At 32.5% G+C, this 15,478-nt stretch overlaps 2 protein-coding genes across 2 annotated transcripts; both read left to right on the top strand.

Moving 5' to 3' along the window:
* Positions 1-281: 281 nt before the first annotated feature.
* LOC123203533 (protein S-acyltransferase 8-like) lies at positions 282-7,093 on the top strand. The gene is made up of 5 exons (XM_044619923.1): positions 282-638; positions 3,370-3,555; positions 4,450-4,752; positions 4,884-5,117; positions 6,214-7,093. The coding sequence occupies exons 1-5, from the start codon at positions 600-602 to the stop codon at positions 6,715-6,717; spliced, it is 1,266 nt and encodes a 421-aa protein (XP_044475858.1). The 5' UTR covers positions 282-599; the 3' UTR covers positions 6,718-7,093.
* Positions 7,094-11,987: 4,894 nt separating this feature from the next.
* On the top strand, positions 11,988-12,602 carry LOC123202843. Its single transcript, XM_044618993.1, has one exon. It carries the CDS (start codon positions 11,988-11,990, stop codon positions 12,600-12,602), a length of 615 nt encoding a protein of 204 aa, XP_044474928.1.
* Positions 12,603-15,478: the final 2,876 nt, after the last annotated feature.

Below are 15,478 nucleotides of genomic sequence, written 5' to 3' on the forward strand. Positions count from 1 at the left end.
ATAACCCCAATGGTCAGATTTAATTTTTTCTAACAAATGTAGTCTTTTAATATTTTCGTAATTTTTCTAATTTATGTTATTATAATTTTCATTTAATTTAATAACGTCGACCTTAAATATTTACCATTCTTGGGAAATTTCATGTTTCAAAATTTGTAATAATCGAAAACGAACAAAATGGCCAAAAATTTACACTTCTGACACTTCTAAACGTTTATTATTTTTAAAGGTGTATTTTTACGCTGTTTTGTTTTGTATTTCTTTTTCTTTTTTTTTTTTTTCCTGAAAACGGGAAAAGTAAATACTTCTGGCTTCTTTTCTTTGTTTTCACTTCAGAACAGAGTCACAAACCCAACACAGAGCCACCATCTTCAAGATCTCTTTCCCTCTTTGATTCTCTCATAATTTTCAAAAGCCCCTCCTTTGAAACCGTGCTCTAACCCTAGAATTTACCCTTAAATTCGAGTGTAAATTCATGTGGTTTTAGTGGCGGGTTAGAGTCTTTCGTTGTTTGTTTATAATCGAAATGAACAACGGCGATAACTCCCGTAAGCTTGCTAGCACTTAACAAGCAAAACGACACTTGAAATTGTCGTTTAATGGCTAAGCGCGTGTACGAGGACTGGAAAGGCAGTAATGTAAGAGTTCTTTGCTTTATGCTTTTTAGTTTTTGGATTTTTATTAGTTTCGAGTGTTGATTATTCGTTTTTGGTTTGATTTGTTTTGTATTGTGATGAAATTAGTCTGATTTTGTGGGTTCAGTGAATTGGGTATGAATTAGGTTTTGCCATTGGAGGTCCGTTTGCGTATGGATAGTTATAAGATTTGAGATCTTTTGATTAGTTACTGAGGAAATGGAAGAAAAATAGTAAAAAAAGCAAAGTTTGCGGGTTACTTTAAGCGCTTGCTTTTAAAGCATCAATTGTTGCGATTATTTATCACTGATAAAGTGGATAGCGAACAACTAGTACTTTGTGGTGATAGACCAAAAAAAGGAATTGATGGAGTGGTGGCTTGTTTGGTATAAGTCATTTGCAACGTGTATTGGTAATTAGTAAGTTCGTTTACTTCATTTTGAACAAGGAAAAGAAGTTGTTTAGTTAACAGGAGGATAATTTTGGCTGTGCGAAAGGACTATCATACTTAAATCTCAAATTCTGAGGTTTATGTGGTCAATTGTGAGGTACTTGTTAATACTGGTGATGCAAGGGTCACAGATTGGTCAAGAGTGTTGCTTTTCAAATTTTAATTGTGAAATTGAGTGATTAGGATATATTTAATCAGGATTGAGATGAAAATTGAACTTTTTGCCTTGGAAATGAACGATATTGTATCAAGGATTGGATTTGGGATGGTATCTCTGCTTAGGATTGAGTGAAGGTTTGTAGTGCTGTAAGGATTTTCATGGATTTAGTGTTGGTGGCACAGTGATGCTCATGTGACAACATTGTTTTTGCATCGGAGGATGACAAAGTGTTGACCATTGGAAATATTACAAGTTTGGATGATGTGATGTTAGGTTCTAATCAAAAATTTTTCTTGTACCTTAGTGGTAATGGCATAATTTTGGTGTTGGTGCTTCTAGCCATGTTGCAGCAAAATAATGTATTGGAATGATTATGAGGTAGTGATCCCAATGGATGCATAGCAGGGTACATTGCCAAACTTCAAGGCAACTTATTGATTTACAGAATAAATAGTTACATTGAGGTTTGTTTTAGATTCTATTACTATAGAAGAAACAGTCATCAAGGAAGCTTACTGATTATACAATGTGTTCTAATATGCTAGCCATAGTTGTTGAAGACGCGCCTTAGGCACGCCTAGGTGAGGCCTTACTCAAGGTGATGTCCTTATCATTTTGAGTATGGTCATGGCGACCAGTGGTTCAAAGGCAGTCACCGTGAGCACATTTTTGGTGCCTTTAGAGAAGCTTTAGGCATCTAAAAAGTAGGCTATCTCTAAGTAGATTTGAGGGTTACCGGCAAATTCTAGATAGTTTCTGACATAGTTCCATGCTTTCAACAACTTTTGGGCAATTTTTGGCTAAATATGAGGGTTATTGTAAATTTCTAAGGTCTCCAATGAGGTTTAAGGTCGTTAGAGAGATCATTGACGAGTTTTAAGGTCATTGAGAGGTCTATAGTGAATTCTTAGGTTGTCAAGAGGTTGTCAGTGAGTTCTTAGGCTGTTGGAGAGGTTGTCAGTGAGTTCTTAGGCTGTTGAAGAGGTTGTAAGAGAGATTTAAGGTCATTGGATAGATTCATTGATCCCTTATAGATGGTTGTTAGAGAGGTCTAAACATGATAACTAATTGTTGGTTTGATCTAAGACTACCAATGAAGTTGTTGGTCAATTTTAAATGTTGATGTAGTCACAAATTTTTATAAATTTAATGGAAATTGTAAAATTTTTAATGGAATTTTTTAATCATCTTGGATAAAAAAGCAATGCCTTCGCCTCGGCAATAGGACCTTTCGTTGCTTTTTAACGCTTTTCGTCTTCGACAACTATGATGCTAGCTTCAATGTTCAAGATATGTTTAGTGGCATTGTATCCAAACTCTTAAACCTCTAATGACATGACATAAATAGTTAAGCATCCATTGACAAACAAGAAGTTAGTATGAGTTCATTAGTAGATGACAAGGTGAATAAGGCTTTTAATGGAAATTCTCAGTTAATTTTGTTTCCTTTAAGAAACTACCAAGTTGTTTGGCCAAAATATTTTGGATGTTTATACATTCTCTCTTGCATACTTGTTATCTAACTAGATTTTGGAAACTTTATCATGCATTTTTTATACTTTTTGTTTTATTCTGTATAAAAAGGAAATAGAGGCATACTGGTGGTTATGCAATGGTGGTAACATGAATTTCGTAAGACTAATTAAGAAATGCAAGGAGCTGTGAGCAATGCACTCTAATGTACTTAAGCTATTTAATCAACATCTTGCTATATAATCATATAAGAGTATATGAATCTGAGTTGAAAATGGACATGGAAATCTTTATTGCTCCCTGCTGGCTTCCCAATTTTTAACTCGTGACTTCCACTGAGTTATATCTGACTAAGTTCCTTCATGGCCAATGCTATCTTATATTCTGTATGGATGCTAGAGTCTCTGTTTTCAATGTCCACCTACTGACGATGGCTCCCTAGATAACAGGTGCTTTTTGGCCCTTTCTTAGTTCACATATTAGAAAATTCCATGGAAGTCGTACTCATACATAAATATTTTGACAGTTGGTGGTGTGTGCTAAAGGTTTACATATACTTTTAAGTTTTTCTATTTTTTTAAATCTTAAAGAGCTTATTGTGAGTTGACATTTTCTGCCTCTAATCTTTCTTTTTTACCCATCTTTTGTAGAAATTCATCCTTGGTGGGAGGTTGATATTTGGGCCAGACGCTAAGTCATTGCTTGTCACATTATTGCTGATCATTGTGCCAGTAGTCATCTTTTGTGTATTTGTTGCTGGGCACCTTCGCCACGAGTTTTCACCACACAATGCAGGATATGCAATTCTGGTGGTAGCGATTGTTTTTACTATCTATGTCAGTCCTCTAAATCGCTGAGTACTGGATCTTTAATTTTTTGTATGGATTTTGTCTAACATTCTATTGCTGATTATGTTATATGTGATTGATGGCTGTGTGCATGTTTTGTTGACTATTATCTGATGAGTTTTATAGTTTGCACTGTGACATAGTGGCAGAATATGGATGCTAATCTATTGTTTTGACTAGTCAACAGTCTTCATTTCGTTTAGTTATGGTACTGGTTAAATTTTAAAAGACTGTCTGGTATCAGAGTCCCTCTCTGGATAAGTGACTTTCCCACGAACTTGTTTTAGGCATTGTCGTACTGAGTTAAAAACATAATGTGTTCCATTTTGAGGTTGGAAGTCATATGATAATCCTAACCTTTTAAAATTGTGTATATAGGAACCAAACCAATTTCAACACAAACAATTAAAAACACTTACAAATAAAGAGAAGAAAAGCTATTTTATTGATAAAGTGGATTTACAATTGGGTAAACCAACAATTCGAGGAGCAGGGGCCTCCCAATCCAACAATCTGAAGAGTTGATGGCCTCCCAAATCAGCCATAGGCTGTCCAAAACCCACAACAATATTTTTGCCTCCTTTTCCCTGCTGCTGCCCTTTTTATTTAAATCCTAACCTAATTCAGTCTCTATTAAAATCCTTAATAGTTGTTGGCATTCTACTGACTTGTATAGTTGTTGACAAGTCGCATATGCTTAAAATGAGGTGCTTCAATTAAATCTTTTGAAAGACCTCCACCCATTTAGATTCACTATCGTGTACCTGGTTCAGCTGTTGCATTTTTTTGGATTGAAAATATTTTTGCATGATTTTGTGTTGTCTAGCTTTGTTCTTTCCCTATGGTTTTATCTGATCTTAATGATGTTGTTGATTCTGATAGGTGTTGGTTCTTCTTTTTCTCACGTCAGCTCGAGATCCAGGTATTGTTCCACGCAATTTGCATCCACCAGAGGAAGAAATTCGTTATGATTCTGTTTCAGCTGAGACGGGGGGAAGACAAACTCCTGGCCTTCAGTTCCCTCGAACTAAAGAAGTTATGGTTCATGGCCTCCCTGTGCGGGTGAAGTACTGTGACACGTGCATGCTTTATCGTCCTCCCCGCTGCTCACATTGCTCCATTTGCAATAATTGTGTTGAGCGTTTTGATCATCACTGCCCATGGGTGGGCCAATGCATTGGACTGGTATGCTGTCTTACAAGCTAATTAGAGTGCAAATGTGACTTGATTTTATTTTATTAGAGTTGTGGTCACTTTTTCTTGTTTCTTTAAAGAAGGGCTATTTGACGGAATCTAATTGCTATTCTTGTATGCAGCGCAACTACCGTTTCTTCTTCATGTTTGTCTTTTCATCAACCCTTCTCTGTATCTATGTGTTCTCCATGTCAGCTTTGTACATTAAGATTCTGATGGATGATTACCATGGCACAGTCTGGAGGGCGATGAAAGAGTCTCCTGCATCTGTCATACTAATGGCATATTGTTTCATTTCCCTGTGGTTTGTTGGTGGACTCACAGGCTTCCATTTGTATCTCATCGGCACAAATCAGGTTGGTTGTTTTTCCCTGTTTTTATATCATTTGGTCATAACATGAGATTATTTTTGGTTACTGTTTAGTTGCTAAGTAAAATGAACTTTAATTGTCCCAGTATCTGTGGCAAAAATGTTTATTTTAGGATTCAAGTCTTGGTCTACTAAGTTTGTGCAGACAAAATGCTATTGCTAATAATTCATTGAATATTAAACAGATATCCTGTGCTTTCATTTTGCAGAATGATCTTTTAGATTGGATGTTTTACTGAATGATCTGGGTTTCATTGACTTAACTCTCTGTTATAAGAGCTCTTAGTGCTTTTTTTATAGTGTTTTGCATGATTGCTTTATATCTTCTTCAAATAAAAATGACAAATTGAATTTTACAATTTGAGCATGTGTTTATGCTTGGGCACTACCTTATTTTCTATATAACAACTATGAAATTGTGTTTAACATTAGTGTTTTAGAGAAGTAGAAGGTGAATTTTTGTGAATCGATTTTATCAGCATCACATAAAAGCACTCAAGTTTGTTTCAAATTTAAAACTGGTTTTTGGAAAATATATATAATTCTTATTTTCAAACTTTACTCTCCAAATGCGGTATCAAAATTGTTTTTTGGTATTCCCAAAACAGGAAATGGTTTTCCCAAAAGATTGTTGAACACTTCCTGAACCACTGATGTTTCAGTTGTGGCTGTGAAGGTGGAAAATACTTAACACTGCCTTCTCTCCTTGGGCGCTTTACCCCAGCTCCTTGGGAGTATAGGAAATAAATAAAATGAAGAAATTCAGGGATAATATGAATGGAAGAGTGCTTTCATGGACCTTAATCTTGCTAGTGGCAAGGGGAAAGAAACAAAACAATAAAGTTTGTTTCTCGGGTATCTGTACTTTTGAAGTGCTACATATTTGAGTTCTTTGCTGCATGTTTGGTTCAGCTAGACTGACAGTACTAATATTGATATAGTACTTGCAAATATTTTTCTATAAACTTAAAGTTTTAAGCTGTGTAATTTTTCTCTTTCCTTGAATTCATATTTCATGCTATGTTTAAATCATTAATTTTTTCATTTGAATAGCTACACTAATCTTACTCTATGTTTTCCAGACTACCTATGAAAATTTTCGCTATAGGGCTGACAACAGGATCAATGTTTACAATCGGGGTTGTGTGAATAATTTTCTTGAAGTATTTTGCACAAATGTAAAACCCTCGAGGAACAACTTCCGGGCTTTTATTCAAGAAGAGGTAGCAAGGGCTTCTTTACCCCGAACTCCAGAAACAGAAGATTTGGGGGGTGGAGATCCACGTTCAAAGGTTGAAGATGATCTAGATATTGGTGAAGATCTACTGAAGATTTCCCAGCGTCGTAATATTGAAGAAATAGAAGAGGACATTCGTAGTAGAGGTGACAATGGTCCTCCCCATAATGCTGCCGAGGTTGAAAATGTTATGAGTTCAGATATCCATGCTCCCACCATTCGAGCAGACACTCGGCACTCAAGTTGGGGAAGAAGAAGTGGAAGCTGGGAAATTTCACCAGATGTTCTTGCCAACTCCACTGTCACTGAAAGTAGAGGCTACACTGCTCCAAAAGAAGCACGCCAATGATGGGGTATTTAACTTGCTCTTCGTGTGATTACAGTAATGATGTTTGATTTCTGCGATCTGTTTTCCTTGTTTTGCCGAGTCATCAGTTATTAGAAATCAACAGCTAGCCCTAGGGGAGTCAAATTGATTCCCCCTTCCAGTCGTAGAAAGCTTGTATTACCATCTTTTGTGGAAATTTCTTGCTCCTCTTTCTTTGGAAGTAGTCAATAGAAACGTTTGTGTGTAATTTTTTAAGACCAACAAGGCATAGTGTTTTTCACCATTTTATTCTTTTTCTCCCTTTATTTTGTCAATAACACTCTGCTACCTTGGATTTAGTATCTGGTGCTGGCTTTATTCTTTGTGTAAATATATTTCATGACTTAGAATTTGTGGATCCCTTTCCTCGCCGCTTGGTTGGAAACTGCATTTCAAGCTATATGCTGATGCAGATATGATCATCCTCCAGATTTTCATGTAATGGTTGGGACTTGAAATTTCTCACCATGCATATTGCTTTACAAGTACAATTTTTTTTTTTGGAGAAATAAAATTATATGAATACACTTTTGGATACACGATTATATGTATATATAAAGTGTTATTATATAATTAAATAATTTTAAATTAAAGATAAAGTGATATTTAATCATATGATGATAGATTATTTATATACATAATTATGTATAAAAAAATGTGTTTATATAGCATTGCTAAAGAAAAAGGGAAGCTCCTCACCCGGTTTGAAGTTGGCCTGCTTTCCATTATGGACGATGTTGAAACTTCGTCATTTAAATGGCTTTGAGCGAAGTGGACGAGGATCCCTTGACTGCAAATTATGCTGCAAAAGTTGCTTAAGATGGTGCTCATTATTGTAAAGAGAAGTTGAGTTGCGAAGGGTGTTGCTTCAATATATTATATGAAGATTTTTGGTGAATTGGATTTCGCTAAAACAAAGATGATAAGCCCAAGATGTTCATTCATCTTTTTTAACTTCTGAATATGCATAAATAAAATAGGTAGTTAATTAAAGGCCAATAGACTTACTCCCACTTAAAGTTTGGTATATTTACAAACTTACATACGCAATGTTCTAAAAACTCAAATACTCATAATTCTATTAAAATTTTAAAGTAGAATAATTATTTAGCAAAAAATTAAAAAAAACTAAAATTTTATCTCATTCTTCCTTTTTATTTTAAAAAATTGACAATTTCCCTCTTTTTTCCCCTAAAGTTTGAAAAGTTAACTTTTCCCCCTAGAGTTTTTTTCTTCTTTCTTCAATGACTTTGAATTGGTCAGTTGACTTTGTCTACTTGCCCATGTGTTTGTCAACTCTCTCTCTCTGTATTTGGTTTGATTATGTTAAAACTGGCCAAATCGAATGACATTCGATTGCTCTTCCCTCAAACAAAGATGAACAACACTCTTCGTTTGTTGGTGTTAGACGAATAATCTTTGTGGCTAAACGAAGATAAATCATCTTCATTTGACCTGAAGATGAAGAAATGAATTCGTCTCTTTGTCAACGGTTATCGTGTTCAACATCTGACGGGAGAAGAAGTTTGTTGAATCCCTAGGTGTTTTGATGATGCTAAAAAGACAAATTTGAATATCTAACATTGTCAAAGGAGTGTGTGAAAAACATTAACAAATGGACACATTGAAAAATGCAGAAATAGGACATACACGCCTATGTATCATCACTACACACTCATGTATCAAGACAACACACGAGGAAAACTAGTCATGCATCCTATCTGTGCATTGACATTCATTTTTATGTACTCAAACAATTTTGGGCAAAATTCTGAATAAATTATAGTGGTGGGCACAATCCCAAAGAGCTAGTGTACATAGATGAAATCTTGGAGAACTATTGTAAAGAGATATTAACTTTACGAGTGAAACTTCAAGTGGTTCCTTGAAGAAATGGACATAGAAAACTTTGAACCACTATAAATCTTGAATATTTCCTTTCCCTAATCTTTTTACTTTATGTTTTATGTTTGTGTTATATGTTCTGATAATTTGTTGAATATTGTTTATGCTTAATTACTTGAGTTTTGTTAGTTATTGGATTTGCTTGAATATCTTGTTGAATTTGTTTGTTTGGTTGTGATTGATTATAAATTTGCTTAAAGAATTTTTATTTTGTTAAAAATTTTAGATAATTTTATTCACTCCCCTTTTTTAGGATTATTAGCCATTTGAGGTTTTTCAAAGTTTGTGAAGGCCGACTATTGGTTAGCTAGTTTCCAATCGTCAAAAAAAAAAAAAATTGTAGGAAAAAAACTTAACTTTTCAAACTTATGGGACTGAGAAAATTGTTAATTTTTTAAATTAAGGGAAGAAATGAGATAAAATTTTATTTTTTTAAAAATTTTTGTTGAACAACGGTTTTATCCCTAATTTTAATAGAAAATTTTAATAGAAGGACATTTATATGGGTTTTTGAAATCTTGTAGGTGTGAGTTTGGAAATACACTAAACCCTGGATGGGAATAAGTCTTTTATCCTCAATCAAATTAGCCAAATTAGATGGGCTTATAGTATTCTAATCAACATTCTAAGGATTATATGGATACAAATAAGAAAATAAAAAATTACCTATTATACCCTTGTTCTAACATTATGTAAACACTAGCCCCTTTCCATTTACATCAAGATTTTCAACAAAAATCCATTTAATAATCATGAAATCAGACAACAATTTCATTTGAATCCAAGTAGTTTTTTTTCCCCCTACATTTCCATTGAATTTGAGTAAAAATTTATTCGAAATGTCAACAATTCATGGGATAGGCAATGTTGCTCCTAGTTTGCATAAGTCCAATTTTAATTTGGGTCTTTCGCCAGTTCTCTATTATTATTGTCAATTTAACTTAAAACGTCTGATACCTAAACTAGTTTATAAGGTACTCATGAATTTTAGTTACAATTTTGTGTAAAATGTAAAGAATTTGTGGGTAGCAGTTAGGTAGAAGTAGTTGCACTTAGTATTTATAAGTCTAATATCAACATCATTTTTTTCATTAATTCTCCATTTTATGTGAATCTAACTTAGATTTATAATGCCAACTAATTATGGAAATCTTATGATTACATATGGTGGTCGTTTTAGAATTTATACTCTTAATATTATCCTAGCCTAGGAGAAAATTAATATGGTTAGAATATCATAGTATTGAATCACTCTACTAAAAAGTGATGATAAATCTCATAAAGTGCAACATATGAGTGTACATTGAGTAAATGTGTCTATCGAACTGACTTATCAAGAGAATTCCATATAGGTGGTTACCCCCAGAGGTGGCAATAGGTCAAGCCAATTTTAGTGTAATCCATCAAAGTGTCGAGTTGTGCCTAAGTTTGCCATTTGGTGGGCCTTCAAACTGAGTTGACTCAAGGCCCAAGGCACGACCCAAGGCCTCCAGGACATACCCTTATGGACCTTTAATGGGTTGGCTTGCAAACCTTTCACGAGCAAGCCCAAAAAAAATATTTTTTAATTTTTTAATTATGTAAAGTAATTGTGTATTTATATTCGTATTTGAATTAAACGGAACTCTAAAATTTTACTCAAAAAAAGTCACTTATAGTGGAGATGCACTATTATTACATGTAGAATTATAGCATAAATCAAACATAAAAATTAATATTTATCATAAAAATGAAAAGTCTCAAAATATCAATGTGATATTCTTTTAGTCATTTTCAACATCTTCTTCACTGTCGATTTTATCATATTTTAAAGGAAAAACTCGGTCAAACGATTGAATCAAATTCATTTATATAAGCTTAAATGGAAAGAAAATGATTTAATATAAACACGGTAAGATACAAATAAGAGTAAAGTCAAATTTCTCATTCTTATATATCATTATGAAAATATCATGGCTTGAGAGATACAAATGGAATAACAAATAAAGAAACAAAAGTCATCATGTTATTAGGTGTTACTTTATCTTTAATTCAAAATCATTCAATTACATGATGACACATTATCTATGTACCAAAAAAGCGTATATATAATTTTATTGATAATTTATTTATATTTGAAAGTTATTTGTTTGTCTTCTTTTTTAAATATAGTTATCAATCATAAATTTGTATCCATCAAACGAGAATCTAGATTACAAGAAGTTATTTTGGTAATTAAATTTTAGCAAATTATGGCAATTTTTTTAAACATATTTTCCTTTGTTGTTATTTCACAATGACATTATAGTGTAAGTTATCAAAATCTTCTAAATACAACCCAAATATCTATTTATTTCTATATATTATTGGATTCTACATTAAAGAGTTAATAATACATCTAGTTTTTATTTTTTCATAAAGCCAAAAGACTTGTTCCCACCAAAGGTATAGTGCAAACCTAAAGTCTCACGCTCCAAATTTTAAAACTCAAACACTCATTCATGAATCAAATCTTGTTAAAATTATCGGTTAAAGTTAACGGTAAAATTATTATTTAACAAAAAAATTTTAAAAACCAAAGTTTTATCACATTCCCCCCCTCAATTTGAAAATCTAACAATTTAACTCTCATCCAAAGTTGAAAAGTGACAATTTCCCCACTAGAGTTTTCTCTCCTTCTCTCCGAGGACTCATCCTTCTTGATAGTTGGTCGGCCTTCCTTCCTTCTTCTTCATATGTGCTCCTCCTTCTTCATTGGAGACAGAGACCATTGTCTCCGTCTCAGATGAAGACAACATCTTTGTCTCAAACAAAGACTCTTCGTCTTTGTCTCAAATAGAGACAATAGTCTCTATTTCTGATGAAGAAGGAGGAGCACCAAGAGAGAAGAAAGAGGGAAGGCTAGCCGATGGTTAGGAAGAAAGACGGAAGGCTAGCTGACGGTTAGAGAGAAGGAGAGAAGACCCAAGGGGGGAATTACCACTTTTCAAATTTTGAAGGAAAATTTGGGAGATGAGGGAGGGGGGAATGTGAGATTTTAAAATTGAGTGGGAAAAATGTGATGAAAGTTTAGCTTTTTAAGTTTTTTGTTAAGTGACGGTTTTACGTCTAACTCTAATTAAAATTTTTAATAGAAATTTGCTGATAAATGGGTGTTTGGGTTTTTGAAAGTTGAAGGATAAGAATTTAGGTTACCTTGGGTGGGAACAAGTCTTTTGGCCTTTTCATAATGACATTCTGTAGCAAGTTCTCAATACCTTTTAACTACCACCCAAAACTTTATTCACTCTCATATTTCTTTCGTTCTGCAATAAATTAAGCAATACATCCATTAGCCCTTTAACTCAAGCAACAACTAGCAATTAACCATGAATGCACCCAGAGCTTCAATGACTCTTCATCATAATTCTCCTCCATTGATGATCATAACACAAGTATTTTCTATTTCTTTCATCCTACTAATTCACTCTCTTTTGCCGGCGCTCGCCCTCGTGGCATCCAACAACGATGATCCATCCAGTTTAGTCAATAGCGTTTGCGAAGAAACTACCCAATGTAGTTACAAGGATTGTGTAGCCGCTCTCGCATTAGATCCAAAAGCCTTGTCTACAACAAACGTGAAATTGCTGGCTAAGATAGCGCTAAACTTGGCTGTATCTAATTCCACAAGCAGCCTAAGATACATTGATACAATGGCAAAGAAGGAAAAATCTTCACCGAGACTGAAATCGGCACTCGAGTTCTGCATTTCACAGTATCAGTACACCGTGAATTCATTCAAAAGTGCTTTAAGCGACTTGGATGTAGATCCTATGACTGCAAATTATGATGCAAAAGTTGCTTCTGATGGTGCATCTTACTGTGCAGACAAACTGAAATCTGAGGGATTTCAATCTAAAGATGTGGATTCAGTTAAGGCTAGAAATAATCATGTGCTGATTTATAGTGACATCGGTTTTACGGTTACCAATAAGATGCGCTGAATTAATTGGTATAAATAATATTCTATGGCATAGTTGCATTACATATGGAAAAAGGTTTTTTTTTTTTTTTTTGGAATAATTACTGATGTTATTTATTTGAATCGAGTTATTTAATTTTTATTAATTTGGTTGCATAAGAGGGTATCTATGTCTATTTACAATAGTTATATAGGTTAGACAAGGTGAAAGATTAATCAAGTAGCTTTATCCATATCAATTCCCTCGATAAATTATTTTTCAATTTCCCACTTAACACCCATCTCTATAGTATATGGTTGGTGTTTATTTTGGATGAGATTGTATGATGCAAAAGATATTTCTGATTAATTACATAATGTAGCGAGAATGTTTTTTATTCTTAATTAATTGTTTAAATTAAGATGACATGATAAATAATGTGTAATACCCATAGGCACAATCAAGGGTAATTTTATCCTTTTCACATTATTCTAATTGATAATATATGTAGAACAATGTTATGCGTACCTATTTTTGTATATATAAATGAGTACACATATGATATATCATCGTGTAATTAGATTTTTTTATTCTTAATTTAAAATAACTCAATTACTTGATGATATATATCAAATGTGCACTTAAAATAAATATATATAGTTTTATTGTTATATGTATTTAGAACCATATACAACCATGTAACACAAGGGTGTATGCCTATGCATGTGCATATAAGAGTACACGCTTGTTCGCCCGTAAAGCAGAGGGACACTTATGCATGTTGAGATGCACAAGCATTCATCAAATTTGAATTTTGGATAAGGCAATTTCCAAAGATTGAGAATCCTGGTTTTCACCACGAAACTACACAATCGACCATGCTTATTGGATGTCATAACACCCTTTCTAGAAGTCTTGTCCTCCAAGGGAAAGTGTTACTAGCATTCATCAATCTAGCCTTCATTTAAATAAAACTAGAAATAAAAATCATAAAATAATTTTTATTAGTAAAATTATTAAAATACCCTCAATTAATATGTAAAAAAGGTTCAAAAGATGTCCCAAATACATGAAAATAGAGTCTTCATTGTTAATTATTAAAAGTCAAATACATGATACACTAAAAACTAAAGTTGACAATTTTTAACACAACTTGTTAACCTGACACAACATGACATGAAAAAAATCAAGTTAGGGTTAAGTTTTTCTAACATGAAATTTATTTTGGGTCAACTTGACATTATTCAAAATTAAATTAGGTAATGTTAGGGTTCACACGAAAGTAACTCGATATGACACGAATTGACTCAAATGTTTTAAAGAAATATTACTTTAATAGAATTTGTTAGAGATGAATTATGAACAATGTTATGTGTACACAATTTAAATATATAAATGATGTGTTATCATGTGATTAAGTGTTACTTTCTCCTTAATTCAAAATCAATCATATGATAACACATTATTTATGTATCTAAATTGTGTACCAACAATATGTACACATAGTTTTATTGATAAATTATAGAAATGTTGAAATATAATATCAATAGTAATTGAAATCTTTATAGATTGTATATAATTGTATCTTTATATAATTGTAATTACTCGTACTATTTTTTATTTAAATATTTTATTTTATTATTAAGTAGTAAGAATGTGATTCGGTTAATTAGATTATTGATGTGTTTTAAATGTCTTAGTATGTATTTTTTTAGGGCATTTATAAATAAGATAAAATATTATATTATGTGTTTTACTAATAATAGGTTGAGGTAATTTAGTAAATAAATTAAAATAATAAAAACACTTTGAAAAGTGAAAACAATAGATAATTTCAGGTTAATTTTAGTTAGATCAGATTAGCTTGAATATTAAAGGGTTGGGCTAAGATTAAAAATTTTGATATAATTTTAATTCGGGTTAAGTTAGAGTTGAAAATTTCTGACATGATATGAACACGATTCGATGACATGAATTGTCAGAACTATTGAAAACATGAAACCCAAATTGACACGATACGAACATGATTTGATGACACAATTGTCAAATCTACTGAAAACAAGATAATATAAAATAATAATGAGAAATGACGTAAAAGCCTTTTGTTACTTATTTTCTCTAACACCTCATTTCACAACCATCACTCAATCTTATCTCCTAAAAAATAGACAAAATAGGAAAATTTGAGTGATAAACACTCCATAAATAAGAATATAATAAATACTACTCTAAATTCCTATTTTTCCTTAAAACTCGGTTCATACTAAACTGCTCATTGAGAGTAAGCTGTTTTCTTTTTTTCACTCGCTAATGCTAGTTTTTTTTTTTTTTTGTAGTGACTAGTTCAACATGGAAAAAAGTATTTGTAGTACAAACACATTATTTTAAACATTAGAAGAACAAATTCCAAATGTTTATGAAAATTTGAAAGCACTCTAGAGTTGTATTATTGAAGAAATTCCGAAATTCTTTGAACAGGTTCCTCCACTCTTTTCCATTGTGCCCAAGAAACGATTGTAAATTGTGATTAGACCTATTGCCAATTTGAAAGTGTTAAGGTAAGCATTTTGTGGCATGTATTTTAATTCATATATATATTTAAGTGTTGTTTGCTTGTCGTTTTTTGCAATATATAAGAAAGTTTTAGATTTAAGTTGAGTTTATTGATAGGGAGTGAAATGGGTTGTTAAAGTGTTTCTTTCTAATGTAAAATTTTTGCAAATCTCCTTGTTACAATGAGTCTTCAACAAAGAAAGAATTGAAACACTTTTAATTCCGAAAACAACATTGTGTAATAATATTTCAATACAAAAGGAAATATGTAAATACAAGACTTTGGCCAAAAAAATGCTTAATCTTATTTATCCAAAACATATTTCAAAAATCACATAAAAAAATATGTGTCATCATAGTTATGC

Source organism: Mangifera indica, chromosome 19 (genome assembly GCF_011075055.1).
Source record: "Mangifera indica cultivar Alphonso chromosome 19, CATAS_Mindica_2.1, whole genome shotgun sequence".
In the NCBI taxonomy this organism is placed as follows: domain Eukaryota; kingdom Viridiplantae; phylum Streptophyta; class Magnoliopsida; order Sapindales; family Anacardiaceae; genus Mangifera; species Mangifera indica.